The 16,956-nt window shown below is 42.1% G+C and overlaps 1 protein-coding gene across 4 annotated transcripts in view; it reads left to right on the top strand.

The window, feature by feature from the left end:
- PTPN4 (protein tyrosine phosphatase non-receptor type 4) overlaps positions 1-16,956 on the top strand; it is a 340,947-nt gene that overhangs the window by 222,982 nt on the left and 101,009 nt on the right. For 3 of the 4 annotated variants that reach the window (XM_030209948.1, XM_030209947.1, XM_030209951.1), the window contains one exon: positions 4,598-4,717. The exons of the other annotated variant lie outside the window; for it this stretch is intronic. In XM_030209948.1, the coding sequence (XP_030065808.1) occupies positions 4,598-4,717 (120 nt within the window). The remainder of the gene's footprint in view (positions 1-4,597; positions 4,718-16,956) is intronic. 4 annotated transcript variants of the gene reach the window in all.

Genomic DNA, 16,956 nt, shown 5'->3' with positions numbered 1-16,956 from the left:
AGGGGCAAATTACTAAAGTGCATTCACAATTATCACAAGTGTTGTGCAGTGTTAGTGTGCACAAGCTAAATATATGTATAATAACACTGTTAGCATGCATAAATTTGCTTGTGACAGTTTCTATGTAAAAGCTTTAATAATGAGGTGCAAAACTAAAATATCCTATTTGCACATGCTCATTTTTGCTGCAGTACTTTGCAGATGCATTGCTCAAAGTGAGTTACATTCAGATATTGTAGATATAGACATGTCCCTGGAGGGTTTACAACCCAACTTTGTCCTTGAGGCAGTGGAGAGGTAAATGACTTGTCCAAGATCACAGGGGGCATTAGTGGGATCCGAACCTTGGTTTCCTTGGTTTTCAGCCTGCTGCTCTAACCATTAGGTTACTCCTCACTGAACAATTGCTCTTGCCCCTGCAACCCCCCCCCCAAATGAGAAAAAACCCTTAGTACAGCTGTTCTTAAGAGCTTTGATGTATTCCTGTTATATTTTTCCACATACGTACAAATTAGAGAAGGGATTAGGTAGCATGTTCATTTTGTCATGATAGGTTTTAATGTTTATACAGTAATTTGCTGTTGGTTGACACAATTCATTACATACAAGGAGGGTTGGTTCATATATATTATGCTTTAACTTTCCTCAGGCAGAAGTTCTCAAACTTGTCTTGGAGGACCACCAGCAAATCAGGTTTTCAGGATATCTGTAATGAATATGTATAGAATACCTAATGAGTTATCGTGCAAAAACAAGTACTATTATTAGTACAATACTTCAAGTATTAGTCTATTGATTTTAGAATCTTTTACATAGTAACATAGTAGATGACGGCAGAAAAAGACCTGCACGGTCCATCCAGTCTGCCCAACAAGATAAACTCACATGTGCTACTTTTTGTGTATACCTTACCTTGATTTGTACCTGTCCTTTTCAGGGCACAGACGGTATAAGTCTGCCCAGCACTATCCCCGCCTCCCAACCACCAGTCCTGCCTCCCACCATCGGCTTTGGCACAGACCGTATAAGTCTGCCCAGCACCATCTCCACCTCCCGCCACCAGTTCTGCCACCCAATCTTGGCTAAGCTCCTTAGGATCCATTCCTTCTGAACAGGATTCCTTTATGTTTATCCCACGCATGTTTGAATTCTGTTACCGTTTTCGTTTCCACCACCTCCCGCGGGAGGGCATTCCAAGCATCCACTACGCTCTCCGTGAAAAAATACTTCCTGACATTTTTCATGAGTCTGCCCCCCTTCAATCTCATTTTATTATTCATCATTTTAAAGTCTTCAACTTCTTTACTCAAAACTAACACATCCTATGTGGATATACTTCCTGCTTGTGCTACATAACATACAAAATCTAACCAAATACTATAACCTTTCATACAATCATTCATACCTGTATTAATAAAGCATATAGGCACTGCTCCTGTTTACTAATATCTTACATCAATACTACTATAAATCTGGGCAAAACATATTGCTTTTTTAACATTCTGTTACCTATATCAAAGTTCATAAGACAAAAAATGTCTTAAAGTTGATCTTCAAGCTATCAAAGTCTTTCTTCTTAAGCAAATGCATATTCCCAAATCGTTATCACGAGTGGTGCACTTAAAAAAGCTCCTTATCTGTGTATTGCCTCCATGGTTTTACTATCGTCGTGCGTTCAAGCCCTCCAAACCATACTGTAGAAAAGCGTTGTTAGTCCAAACCCTCACAAACGTGATAGGTCCAAGCCCAACGCGTTTAGCACTAGGCATCTTCAGGGGCTCCAAATCTATACACAGTAGCAAGACAGGAGTATAATTACCATCCCCTTCTTTAGAAATGCAAACCAAATAATATTTTATATCTTGTAGCGTACCTCAACTGTTGTGAGTTCTCCTAACTATGGGCTGTTGCCAAGATGGCCACCTCCATGGCATGCCGGAAATGAAATCAACAGTGCAGCTCCTCCTGCGCTGAGAATGAAGTTGAAACCTTCTACGCTATTACTGTCTTTATAGATTCCCCCACTCCACTTCCCTGTTTAGGTTCCGGATTTGAGCTTTCTACCTATGAGCCTAAATTTGGCTTCCAGTACCTCTCTCCTACATTTTCCTATGTCATTGGAAACCACATGTACCAAGACAGCCAGCTCCTCCCCAGCACTATCTAGAATCCTATCTAAGTGATGCGTGAGGTCCACCACCTTCACACCAGGCAGGCAAGTGACCAGGCGATCCTCACATCCACCAGCCACCCAGCTATCTACGTTCCTAATAATCGAATCACCAACTACAACAGCCGTCTTAAACCTTCCCTTCTGGGTATATAATGGAGGTAGTAGACATGCAGATGTCTCTCATGCATATTCATTAGGGATATCCTGAAATCCTGCCTGGCTTCTGGTCTCTCAGTACAAGTTTGAGAACCACTAGCTAGAAGCCTATGGTAACAGTGATCATAACATTTTATGATTACTGTTATGATAACAGTGATCAAAACATGATCAGATTTGATATAAGCTCTGGAGTAAATACATACAAGAAATCCAGAAAGTTAACATTTAACTTTCAAAAAGGAGACTATGATAAAATTAGAAGAACGGTGAAAAAGAGGAGCAGTTGCGAAGGTCAAAAATTTAAATCAGGTGTGGATTCTGGTCAAAAATACGATCCTGGAAGCTCAGGCCAAATATATTCCGTGTATTAAAAAATGACAGCCGGCATGGTTAAAAAGTGTGGTGAAGGAAGCTGTTAGAGCTTATAGAAATTCCTTCAGAAAATGGAAGAAGGATTGGACTAAAATAATATGAAACAGCATAAGGAATGGCAAGTCAAATGCAAAGTACTGGTAAGAGAAGCAAAGAGAGACTGAGGGGTAAAAGGAGCACTCAGGGAAGACAAAGCCATAGTGCTATGAGAGATTAAATTAATTTTTTACTTCGGTATTCACTGTGGAAGATATCAGTGCCAGAAATGGTGTTCTATTTTGTTTAAGGGGTTCCAGAGGTGATGCTTGAAACCAGACTGGTAAGCCTGATGTCAGTACCAGGCAAAATAGTAGACAATATTATAAAGAACAAAATTAGAAAACATATGCAAAAGCATAGATTAATGAGACAAAGCCAACATGGATTTAGTGAAGGGAAATCTTGCCTCACCAATCTACTACATTTCTTTGAAAGGGTGAACAAATGTGAATAAATGTGAGCCGGTTGATATTGTGTATCTGGATTTTCAAAAGTCATTTGACAAAGTACTTCATGAAAGACTCCAGCAGAAATTGTAGAGTTCTATTGTGGATTCTCCGGGATCAGTCGTGTTACCACACTGGACGCAATGAAGATAATAAAGAGGATGGGACGACTTCCCTATGAGGAAAGGCTGAAACGACTATGGCTCTTCAGCTTGGAGAAAACATGGCTAAGGGGAGATATGATAGAGGTGTATAAAAAATCTGAGAAAATATTTCTTCACTCAACATGTAATTAAACTCTGGAATTCGTTGCCAGAGAATGTGGCAAAAGCAGTTAGCTTAATGGGTTTTATAAAAGGTTTGGATATCTTTCTAAAAGAAAAGTCCATAAGCCACTATTAAAATGGACTTCGGAAAATTCACTTCTTACTTCTAAGATAAGCAGCATAAAATGTATTGTACTGTTTTGGGATCTTGTCAAGTGCTTGTGACCTGGATTGGCCACTGTTGGAAACAAGATAACTGGCTTGATGGACCTTTGGTCTGTCCCAGTATAGCAATACTTATGAACTTTTGGTGTCCGACAGAAAGAAATCAAAAACATGGGGGCAACTCTATAAATTGGTACCTCACCCTGATGCCTTGTGCTTGGTGCCAGTTTTATAAATAGCATCTAGACATCAATATTCCATTGTAGAATCATAACGTAAGTTTGCATTGGCACACCCATATTTAAGCGTACCCTCTTATGCCCTATCATCATAAGGCGTTAGTTGGTGCACCAAGTGAGGTGTGTAATTTATAGTATTCTAGGAGACACACCCATGACCTGCCCATGCTCCTCCCACATGCATGCCCTCCCCTTGGAGTTAGGCACCTAGTATACATAAGTGTCTATCAATGGTGCATATGATGCTCATACCTCTATGCGCCACCTTATAGAATTGCCTCAAAATGTTATTACATGAATAGGGAAAACAGATGTAGATGGCTTTGGCTTTCTAATACTTTTGATAAGTAGCAAGTCAATTTAGTTGATAACATATCTGTAGATAAATATGTACCACCTGTATGGTAATAAAAGCATAGATTGATTTTATGCTGTATTTCTGAACATCTTTAGAAGAAATGTAGTTATACTGGTCAACAAAGCTGTCAAAAATGACTGACAGATTGGTTAACAGTAACAAAATAGTTTCCGTTGTTCAATCGTTTTGACAACTTTTGTGTTTTAGTGCTTTGTATGTATGCATCTTTTCTGCTATTATAATTTTAAGTCCTTTCTTAGTTTTGTAAGGTTGATAGCATTATGAAATCAGTTGCACTTGACTGAGATCTAAAATGCTGTAAATTTCCCATGTCCTTGCTGAAGAAGCTGGCAGTTGCAGTGTCGCATCTTTCCTTTCAGGAAGCATAGGGAGGAAGTGATGCAGCAACTCCCCAGGAATGCTTTCTCAGCAGAATACATGAGAAATGGTGGCACATGTGGGCCAGAAAGAGCGATGCTAAGTGGTGTGCAGCCTCTAAGGTAATGTCACATTTGCTGTAAGAGCATTTTATATTATTATTTTTCTTGTCAATTATATCTTGGTCTATCCTTTCCTTGCTACACTAGCATATTGTGTGTACACATGATTTGTGAATGTCCCCAATTGACTGGTGTGGATCACTGAAATATATTACTGGTTCTAACCCAGTTAAATCCACATAGATTTATTACATTTGTTAATGAGATCAGTATTCAAATGTTAAATATCTGGTTAAATGTGAACAAAAGGTTATCTGACTATCTTTAACTGGATGTTCATAAAAATGCCCGTTAATTCATGACTTTTATAGTTCAAGTTGACAGGATAATTTTTATCCAGTAGCAAGTGGCCTGGCTAGTTTTACTCACATGAGGCCAGCAGATGGCAGCACAGAAAACTGGGCAACGTAAGTTCTGGTTTTTTGCCAGCTGTTGAACTCTTAAAAACCTCAGTCCAACAATTATTTCCTTCCCCTTCTGCTGTCGAACCACTGCCACATCGCCCTGGGACCTGCGGTAGTGGCAATGAATTAGAAAGGATTCACATGCTTGAAGGCTCCATCTCATCCCACCTCCTCAGAAACAGAAAGTCTAGTAAAGGGGATGGGACTTCAGAGTTTTCACTGAACACTGAAGGCCCAGTGCTTCCTTTGTTTTATTGCTGCTGCAGCAGGTCCCTGAATAATGCAGTGCTAGTAAGAGAAATGCTATACTTGAGGGCAGAGAGTCGGAGAGCAGATGCTGGATCAGGGAGGAGGTTGGAAGAGACATGATGCACATGGTAGAGTTGTGGGAGGGGCAGGAGTAGATTGCTGGACCACTGGGGTACTGGGGAGACAGAGAAGAGAATTTGGATACAGAGGGGAGATGTTGACTATGGTGGTGAGAGACTAGGAACACAGAGGAGATGCTGGACATGAGGGAGAGAACAGGAAGAGAAAGGAGAGATGCCGGAAAAGAAGAATGGTCAGAAAAAAAAGTGACAGGGATACTCCAAATTAAACATTGGGAGGTGGAATGAGTGAGGGCAAGATGAAGGATTTTTTTTTAGTTCCATATTTCTATTCTGCTTTTTCTGTATCATTTCAAATCAGATTTCAATAAGAGTAAAATCTGTTTACAGCAAAAACAGGAACAATTTACAGCCACCGGTACAATAAAACTAAAATATACAGACCAAACTCATCTGTCCTGCAACCCAACTTCATATCAAATAGGCCCGTTCTAGATACACATAAAATATTTTCCTTCAAGTAGGTATAAAACAAATAAGTTTTTGAACAATTGCTGAAAAAGAAAGATGAATGAGGCTGGGGAACACTGTAATAAGGATGACTGATGGCATAAAGGTTGGGTAATAGAGAGATAAGTCATTTGGGGTGAATAGTGGAAAGAATGAATAGACTATAGGTGGAGGTACACTGAGGGAAGGGAACTATCTCTATATATAAAAGGCACCACCAACGTTCTAAATGAAGCCTCCAGCCAGAAGTGTGAAGGGGGAGAGATATCCGGTTTCCCCATGAGTGTCTGCCCCGCCCTTGCTCTCTCTGTAACACAAACAGTGAAGGAAAACACAGCAAAGCACGAAATCAAATCCCTCTCTCTGTAACAGTGAAGGACTCAGAGGGGGGAGGGGAGAGAGGGCAGAAGCCCTCACTATCTCTGTAACACAAACACAGCACAGCAGGAAACTTAACACTGAAGGACTCGACTCCGAGGGGGGAGGGGACAGAGAGGACAGACAGCACAGGGGAAGGGAGAGAGGGCAGAGGGCAGGGACACACACACTCCCACATGCACACAGAAGAAAACCTTGCTAGCCCCCGTTTCATTTGCATCAGAAACGGGGCTTTTTTACTAGTGCTATACTAAAACACTTCTAGCCTGCCTTGTCCCCACCATAGTAGGTTCAAGACAGATAACAAATATTGCAGATATATAAAAAGAAAAGAAGAAGAAAAAAAACCCAAGAACTCTCATCCTACAACTTCATAGAATTTTTTTAAACAGATATTTCAATAACTTCTTAAAACTAATATATGTAGGAACAAGGTGAACATTTAACGGCAGACCATTCCAAATCTTCACTGCATAAAAGAGAAAAGATTTCTCATAAATAAACCTATATCTTAGCCCTTTAATAGTTAGAAAAGTCAGAAATAACTGGGCAGAATTTCTGCTGGTAAAGGAGAATTCTAGTAATGAAACCCAGGGAGCAAAAACTCAGGAGTCTGGCCAAATAGAGATTTATATACCAAGCAACAGATCTTAAAACTCATGCTGCCACAGGAAGCCAGTGACGCTTCATTAACAGAGGTGTGACATGATCAAATTTCGTCTTACCAAATATCAGTTTTGCTGCTGGATTTTGAATTAAGCATAGCTTCGTTTGCAATTTAAACTTGATTCTTAAATATAAGGAGTTGCAATAATCTAGAGAACACAAAATTACCATTTGCACCATGAACCTAAAATGGGCTTGAAGAAAACAAGAATGGACCAATTTCAATTGCCTAAGTTTAAAGAAACTCTCTTGTAATAGGGTGTTAATCTGAGTTTCCATACACAAACAAGAATCAAGAAGCATCCCTAAAACCGTAGATGTAGCCTCAACCTTCAAAGATATTCTATCTGTAAAGGACATTGTTTTCAGGACCAGATTTTGGTTAAGGCTAAACCAGAGAAGTTTGGTTTTATCTGGGGTTGGACTATGTGGGCATCATTACAAAGAGGATGAATGAAGTGTAGGGGAGTATAGGTAAAAATCATTGAGGCGTAGAGGGTGAACACTGGGGAAGAAGAGTGAGCCAGGGGAAAGAATGAATGAGACTTAGAGCATCATTCAGGAGAAGATAAGTGAAGTTGGGGGATGTGAGAGACACTCCGGAGGAAGTACAAATGAGAGAGAGGCGCAATAGTGAGGGTACTAAGAGACTGAGAAAGGGAAATAGATGAGTAAAGGGGTAAAGAGGGACTGAAAGGAGAAGATGGGGAACTGTGGTTCTCAAGAAGAAATATTCTTAGCACAGCATACAAAGAAATAAAAGATATATAAAGGAAAACAAAAATGTACACCCTAAGTGGCAATACTTTACTGTCCACACTAATGGGGGGAGCCTTCAGCAAGCCTGTAAGATTTAGCAAATCCATTGACTCCTGAGTACCTGATATCTGACTAGACAGCACCTCCTCCTCCTTAAAGGAGAGCAAATGGTATACTTTTGCAGAAACAGGCAAGACACAGGTGTCCAAAGTACTTCCAAAATATACTTCTTTAACATATCCTAAGGAAACGGTAATCATCTGAGGAAAATTAATCAAAAGTAGTTCTTCTGAACCATTTTTTCCAATGACTCCAACTTAAAAATGTCAACATCTCATGAACCTTTGTAACTGAAGTAATAGCTTCCTGATTCTTTTGCAGACCTTAAACTCTTTTTCAAGTTCTTAATTTCTTCTCTCTGAGTTTGTTGGATTGTAAGTATTGTTTGAAATTGGAAAGAAGCCTGTCCTATCTGAACCAAAATTAAAGAAATTGCTTCCCATAAGGACTCCATGTTAATCACTGGAGGTTTTGTACCCAGAGTCGCTTAAGGCACAATGGCAGGAGATAAGGAAACTCCCCTATATAACTGGTCTTACCATATTGGAGATCTCCAAATGTCAGAGTTTGCAGGGGCTCATCCACGTCCAGTGTGGATATTCTGATGGGTAAAGTTTGGATGAGAGGGTCAAAGTACACACAACAGTAAGAATACAAGAAAACACCAAGGGCTGTTCAGCATGTCCTAATGAAAGACTCTTGACTATCCCATGCTTGAACAGCCCTTGGTGCTTTCTTATATTCTTATAGTTTGGATGGCATTGCAATGTACATGCATATTTTGTAGAATGCATGTGTAGATTTACACCATCTTTAAAGCAAGTATCAGTGGTGTCCCTAGGGGGGCTGACACACGGGGCGGATCGCCGATGCGCCTCCCCCCCCCCCGGGTGCACGCCGCTGGGGGGGGGGGGGGGGGGTGCCGCGTGCCTGCCGGGTCTTCGTTTTCATGCTCCCTCTGCCCCGGAACAGGAAGTAACCTGTTCCGGGGCAGAGGGAGCATGAAAACGAAGAGCCGACAGGCGCGCGGCACCCCCCCCCCCCCCCAGCGGCGTGCACCCTGGGCGGACCGCCCCCACCGCCCTTCCTTTGGTACGCCACTGGCAAGTATAAATTTTGTGCACTGTTAGGATTTTGTTCTGGGTACCTATTTTATAGACAAACAGTTGCCTGTTTTGCCTTCATAAAATAGCACATTCTTGAACTTTCTTATATTATAAGATTACCCCCTTCCCCCTATGTTTAATGCAGTATGTTAATGCAGATCTTAAAAAAAAAAAACAGTTGACACACATTAAAACCCAAGTTAAAAACCTAATTTGGTTTAGTAAATAAGAGTCTAGGAAATTCTTTCAGCCAATCTTAGAAAACTTTCCGAGTGATGGAAACTAAGGGACCTGTTTACTAAGCCATTGTAGAAATGCGTTAGTGTTTTTAGCATGCGCTAACCGAGTAGGCGCCCACAATATTCCTATGGGTGCCTACGCAACGCGCGCTAATTTTATGCATGCGCTAAAAACACTAGCGCACCTTAATAAACAGGGCCCTATATTTGCACTGCTTAAACATTTTCTACCTTTTTATTTTTATTTTTTTTTCTCTCTATTACATCCATATTCTTCTTCTTGCCCTTATATGTTCCTGTCAGGTAAAAGACAGGTGATGCGAACGCAGGCATTTTCGATATGTGTACCTGCTGTGTGGAATGCCCTTCCATCTGAATTGCGTTCACTGTAAGATGTGTCAACTTTTCATAGGGGATTTAAGACATAGTGCATAGATGGGGTAATGATTTTAGGCTATTTTATCTTGATGCTTGTAATTGTATTATTTTATATTCTGTTTTGCATTGTTTGTAATGCCTGTTTGAAATTATTTGTATATTTGTTTCTTTGCACCTCGTCTTGAACTTTAATGATAAGGTGGGTGATAAATGTAAAAAAAATAAAATCACCATTCCCATTTTAATTTTTTTTTTTTTTTTTACAAAATTCAGAATAATGTGCTTTTTAATATTTGTTTTGTTTTTTTTAATTAGTAATGCTGACGTCTATTCATGAGAAAGTTTACTGCCATATTATTTTTCAAGTTCTTTGAAAGAGAGTTTTTGGTTCCTGTTGGTTTTCAGATTGAATTCAAAGAGCTCCAAATCAACAGATCTGTAGAGCTTAAAACGATCACACAGATCTGCTCTTCATCATCGGCTTAAAAACCTTCCAAGTCAAATTTTATAATTTTTTAGGACTATTTAAATGTATCTTCAGTACTACTGTGGGGCACCTGTTGGATCACAACGTTTATGAACAGCACCTCATATCCTTTTAAATGTTCCCAGCATCAAATAGATGGCTGCCGAATAAACATCACTCTGTTGGCTAGCTCTGGGTGCCTTAGTTTCACCAAATTAAACTTCGGGCTAAAGTCGAGCCAAACCGGCGCATCCTGTACATCGTGCAGATAACTAGCTACAGTAGGGCTGATTTCGGGCTGAAAGGGGTTTGTTACGGCATAGAAATTGAGCTGACAGCAGGTCGGATCCGGCCACCGATCCACCGATTGTACGTCGCGCTGACAGTTGTCGCCCATTACCTTGACCGATCATTGAGGCGGATCTGGCATAAAATCGGGCTCAGCCAAAACATCACGCTGATAGCTGATTCCGGGCTATATCGGGTCACAGCTCGCACATCGCGGTTCCCTTTGCTTGTACATCGCGCTTCCTTTCTGGAGCCGCAGGACTCCTTTCTGGTGTCTTTCCCTGCCTGAGAGTGGTTCCGGCGCTGCATCCTTCAGTTTCCATTTCTGCGTTGCAGAGGAGGAGCCCCATCTCGACATTAATCAGCTGTTCCTTGAAGTTGCAGTGATGGAGGTCCCTGGCTGGAGTGCCCCGGCGGCTGAGGCTGCGGAGGACGACCTTTGGTCCGCCATCTTGTTTCCTGCTCTGATGGCTGCGTCGCTGTGGATGTTTGTCTCCAACTTCATTAGTTCCATCTGGGCCCTACTGCAGTCCCGAATTGTGGATCATCTCGCTGGTCTTCTCTGTGTCAGCCTGGTTTTTCATCTGTCTCCTTGGCCCGCCAGGACTTTCGCCGGTCATCTTTGTCTTTTTTCCCCTTCCTTTCCTGTTCTCCCACTCTAATTACTAAAATGTAACTGTAATGTATTTATTTTGATTTATTTTAATTAGTTCATTGTAAGCCGCTTTGGGGCTGTAACACTATGGCAAAAGGCGGGGTATAAATGTACTGAAATAAATAAATAAAAATTGGAAACAGTACTTATCTCACGAAAACTTCAGTGGAGATGCTGTCTGTATGAACCCTGATTATTAAGACCCTGAAGAAGCATAGCATGGCTGAGCTAAGCGAAACGCTGGCCATCGTTGGTCCGGAGACTTGAGAGAATTCAAGGGTGGTGGCTCATGAAGTTTAATGAGATAAGGGGTTTGAGAGGCCAGCTGGAGAAGGGCTGACTGGCTAAATAGGGGACATGACGAACAAGAGCTAGACCTTAGGGAAGGGGGAAGAAGACATGCCAGACCTTTGGGTGGGACGAGATGGAGACGTACTAGACCATTGGGGGTTGGGGATAGAAGGAGATAACGTTGGACCATGGGGTGGGGACAGGAGGCAACATGCTGGACCATGGGAGAGGGAGGGAAGAAGACATACTGGAATATTGGGGGGGGGGAGCAGAAGGAGACATACTGGACAATTGGGAGAATGATGGAGAAATGTTAGGGAGGGAAAGGCAAATGGGACTTGATATACCGCCTTTCTGAGGTTTTTGCAACTACATTCAAAGCTGTTTACATATATTCAGGTACTTATTTTGTACCAGGGGCAATGGAGGGTTAAGTGACTTGCCCAGAGTCACAAGGAGCTTCTAGACATGATACTCGTAACCTGTTTCAACTTAAATTCCCAATGTTTACGAACTTAAAATCAGTTAAACATCTCACTCTGTCTATTCAACCAACTTTTGGAATCAACTCCCAGTTTCTGCTGACTATCTCCTAGACAACTGATCTAGCCTATCTGACTTTTGTAATCCATCTTTGAACTGTATAGGTATAGGTGAAATATAAATGCAGGTGTAATAACATAAGCAACAGATTATGACCTGAAAGGATAACTTGACCTCAGAGGAAGTGGACATGCTCATCAGTAAGATTCTAAATATGCCTTAGTGCATATAGGAAACAAAAAACATGGGTCTAAAATGGAATCTTTCACATGCTGAAGGTGTCTTTCGCAATAATAGAGATGCAGAAAACCTGAAACATAAGTGGAGGGAACTCTACAGGAATGCAAAGCAGAAAGCAAGTGGCAGCTCCCAACCCATCCAAGAAATAATGAGCGCTGTTGAGCATCAGGTCCACCAGACCCTAGATAGAGAGGCAGCATGGGGGTTGGAGATCTGGACACATCTTTCCAGCCAGGGGGAACTTATAACATACATAGTTGTACAGGCACTCAGCTCTCTATGCTCCCAGCTCTGTCCATCATATACTGGAGGCAGCAGGTGTCAATATGTCATGTAAATGTTACATGATTTCTGCATTTTGGTTATTTTGTGGGATGGGGCTCAATGCCTGTGTCATCTAACCTGGACAGGTGCCACTGTCAACAAACTGTATTAGTCAGTGCCCTCACTCTTTGCAGGGCAGGGGTAGTGCTAGGTCCTACAGGCTCCTGTTTAACAACACCTTGCAGGACTCAAGCCATCCCATGACCATTGTTAGATGTCATGCTGTTGCTGCCAAGGCCAGGCTTTCCAAACTCCCAGCATGACCGTAAATCAGGGAGGGCAAGGGGAGGTTTTTGCCCAGTTAGAGATGGTGCTTTGCATGATAAATGAATATACAAGTTTAGAAGAAGAGCTACAAGATGTGTGCAGTGCATGCATATGGTATCCTGTTGTTCACAACCAAGCCAATATGTCCTTCATAGATCTGTATCTCTTCTTATAGCTGAAGGCCAAGACATAGACCCCAAGGAGGGAGGGATCTCACTGGTAGCAGTGCCTTCTCAACTATCCCAGGGCAATGAAGATCAGCAGGCAGGTGGGGCAGAGATGGGGGTCACCCAGGAGTCAAGGGAACTGGAGATGAAGGAGCCACCCATAGCAAGCATTGATGGCTATGCACCGTTGCTTGCACCATTCCCCTTCATGGACCATAGCAATGATGGCGAGCAAGCAGCTGAATGTAGTGGTGGTGCAGCCCAACAGCACCCATAGAGGAGATGACATGAACTGGTGACCTGTGCACATGATCTTCTGGCTCAGAACAAGGAAATCATGGCCCAGAGAGATCATAAACTGGAAAAAAGGAATGGATGCTGTCAGTGATAGAGTGACAGATAGCTCAGGTGGATGTACATGCAGGTGATAGTGCCTGTGATCCACAGAGTGACCTGCAAAATGAAAATACTTTGTGAAAGGATGGGAGGTATAATGCAGACCTGGGTGGGTCTTCATGATTAGCGTTTCTTCAATGCTGATTGGAGATGATTGTCATAGCGTCTTTAAGTAGCTCTTCGCCATCATGTACTAGTATCACTTTAAGAAAGTTTCTTCTCAATGTAAGGAGACAGGCAGCGTAGTTGTCACAGGTGATAGAAGCTGCTCTTGAAGGTTTCTTGGATTTGGGGGATCAGAGTAAGTGTTGAATCAAGCTGTATTCCATGGTTCCTGACTTGTGATTTCAGGGGGGTTCATATTTCCCAAAAGAGATTTTCAGGTCAAATATGTGCCATCTGGTTTATTTAGTTGTAAATCTGCATTGAGCCGAATGATTTCAGTAATTGCAATATAAAAGTACTCATACCATATCACATCACATCATATCCTTAAGGGGACATTTTATGTTTTCATAATTCTGATAGAATTTAAAATCCAGTGTGGTTTTTGAGAAATAATAGTTTTACTGATGTCTATACTTTGAGTTCAGATTGCTGTGAGCGTGAAAGACCCGTAGTGAATAGCCATGAACTAAGAAATTCAGATAAAAGCAATGAATAATTTCACATGCTTCCCATAGTATATTTAAGTGAAACAGGAAAAGTTTAATATGTGATATGGGTATATTGAACAAGATACCAAAGTCCAAAAAAAAAAATCCCCCACACCTGTTGAATACTAACTAACGCAGTACAGAATTTCTCAGAATTTTCAACACTGAACAGGAAATGCAAAACAAGCTTGAGTAGGTGAAACTTTTGAGGTTTAGAGCTGCTAATTAGACCTTTGAAATTCACTGTTCTTGCTACAAATTTTAAGTGATGCCTGATGGCAATATTTTGTTTTCCTTGTAAGGTGAGTGGTTTTGTTTAGAGATGTGAAAGCTTTTGAAATATATAGATCTCCTCAGGTGCTCTTGATTGTGATCTGCATTGGTCTGTGCATCAGTTTAAATAGAGCTGCCAATGGGTCTCAATTTTTGAGAGGGAGATTTTAGTACACGCCCCCGCCCCGCCCCGCTGTGCCCTTGCTCCGTCCTCTGGCACATCTCAATCCCACAGCCATTCAGAAAATATTTTATTTACACCAGTGACAGCAGGGATGGGTAAGAGGGAGTGTTTTAGTTCACTCTATTACATCCCCGTGAGGGGGCCTCAGCCCCCCCTCCACTTTGACCTTAAGCCCACTCCAAAATTGTGGCTCTGGTTGAATCACTGGTGGAGCTGCCCAGGCCCCACTAGTTGAAGAGGTCCACTTCATGAGCCCCTTACTGTGCTGTTTGAGCAGTGCAAAACGCTTTGTGGATTCTCTATTGACTGTTTGAGCAGTGCACCAGTTGGCAGCGTGCCGATGTTGGCCCTCCCACATAAGCTCAGTTCATGCACTTGAAAATGGAAAATAAGATGATACCTTTTTATTGTACTAGCCTAATAACTTTTTCAATTAGCTTTCAGGGGCCAAAACCTCCTGCCTCAGGTCAGGTTAGGACAGTATACTGCTGTTATGATTTCCTCGCCTGACTTGAGGAAAAAAGTGTTGGTCTCTGAAGGCTAATCAAAAGTGTATTAAAACCAGTCTAGTATAAAGGCATCACCTTATTTTCTATTTTGTGTTTTATTTATATTTATTAACCTTTATTAACACAGATGTCACATTACTTTATCCTAAATTAAAAATAAAATTATTTTCTGTATTTTTGTTGACTGGACATTTACTTCTTCTAATTGTGTTGTTCCCAGTCTCTTGATTCTGCTTTCCTTTGTCTTCTCTTAACTCTCTTGCCACAATTTCCTGTCCATTTGTCATTTTTCTCTCTCTTTTTTTCTTCAGTTTTTTTTTCTGCCTCTCTGTCCAGGTTTAATTCATTCTTACTATCCAGTCTTTAATTTCCCTTTTTACTTCATCTACCTATGGCTTTCATCTTTTCCTCATCCTTGTTCTCCCTATGCCCCCTTCCTCTTATTCTCCAGTCTTTCACTAATTCTCTCCTCTCCCCATTTCCATCCAGTAGCTCTCCCATTTGTTGCCCTACCCTTCTGTCCAGCGCTTTCCCTCTTTCTCTTTCCATCCACCCAGTTTCTTTTCTGTTTCTCTCCCTATCCTTCCATCCAGCATCTTTCCTTTTTCTCTCCTACCCTTCCATCCAGTGTCTTCCCTTTTTCTTTCTTTCTTTCTTTCTTTCTCTCTTTCTCTCTGTCTCTCTGTCTCTCTCTCTCTCTCTCTCTCTCTCTCTCTCCATCCTCCCACCCATCCACCCTCTCTCCCAATCCTTCCATCCAGTGTCTCCTCTCTTGCCCCTTCCTTCTAGCCAGTGTCTCTCTCTCTCTCCATTTCCATTCAGCATGTCCTCTCTCTCCATCTTTCCAGTGTTGTCTTCTTTCTCTCTGCATCCTTCTGTTCAGTGTCTCCCCTCTCTCTCTCCCTTCCCTTCCATCTCGTGTATTCCCTCTTTCTCTCCACTTCCTTCCATCCAACATCTACCCTCTCTCTCAATCCTTTATCCAGTGTCTCTCTCTCTCTCTCTTCCCTTCCATCCTTCCATCCAGTGTCTCTTCCCCTCTACCCTTTTCTATTCTGCATGTCCCCTCTCTCCATATCCTTCAATCCAGTCTCTCTCTTCCCCTCTTCCCTTCCTTCCATCCAGTGTCTCTCTCTCTTGTCTCTTTCTCTCTCTCTCTCTACCCTTTTGCATTCAGCATGTCCCCTTTCTTTCCCTATCCTTCCAGTGTCTCTCCTCTTTCTCTCCCTACCCTTCCATCCAGAATCTTTCCCTCTTTATGCCTCCATCCTTCCAGCATCTTCCCTGTTTCTCTCCTTCCTTTCATCCAGCATCTCCCCTCTTTCTCTTTCCATCTCTCCAGCCAGGGTCTCCCCCTTTCTTCCCGTCATGCTCCCCAGCAACTTCTCTCTCTCATGCCTTTTTCCATGTCCCCTCTTTCTCTCCCCACCTTTCCACTCATCTCTCTTTCTGTACCTTTCTTTCATCCAGTGTCCCCACTGTTCTATCATTTCTCTCCATTCAGCACCTCCTGCCTCCCTCTCTATGCCCTTTCCCCTCTCTGGTATCTGTTTCCTGGTCACTGCTGCTTCTTCAGATGAGCAGCAGCAGTCGCGGCAAAACACAAAAAAAGCAAATGTGGGGCCGCAGCAGCCTTCAGGTATATGCTGTTGGCTGTGCCAGTCCTCTGCCCCCGCTGACATCAACTTCCCGTTCCGGGGGTAGAGGAACAGCAGAGCCAATAGCACATGCCTGAAGGCTGCTGCGGCTCCATGCTTACTTTTTTTTTTTTTTGCCGTGGCCGCTGCCGCTTATCAGGAGAAGCAGCGGTGGCAGTATGGGAAAAATGGCCCAGCAGTGTGTCTCAGCCGAAGTGCGGGAAATGACCCCCGCCAATTGCAGGAGACTTGGCAGGTCTGATTTAAATGGTATATCAAGGTAGCAATAAATATAAACAATGAACATTTTTACTCCCTTCAAACTGCATCTGTGTGCAAAATGTGGTTTGCATTGTTGCAACGTTGCATGCGCTGTGACAGACATCAAATACACCAGTCCCCACAGTGGCATCTTGGTTGCAAAAATCTTAATGCTGCTTGAGTATAACTTATAGAGTTTGTTTAATTTATTTTGTGCCAAGCACTGATTGTATTTTTAGATGGTTAATTAGCA

Source organism: Microcaecilia unicolor, chromosome 7 (genome assembly GCF_901765095.1).
Source record: "Microcaecilia unicolor chromosome 7, aMicUni1.1, whole genome shotgun sequence".
In the NCBI taxonomy this organism is placed as follows: domain Eukaryota; kingdom Metazoa; phylum Chordata; class Amphibia; order Gymnophiona; family Siphonopidae; genus Microcaecilia; species Microcaecilia unicolor.
The sequence above is the reverse complement of the archived record's forward strand: the minus strand, read 5'-3'. Positions and strand labels throughout refer to the sequence as shown.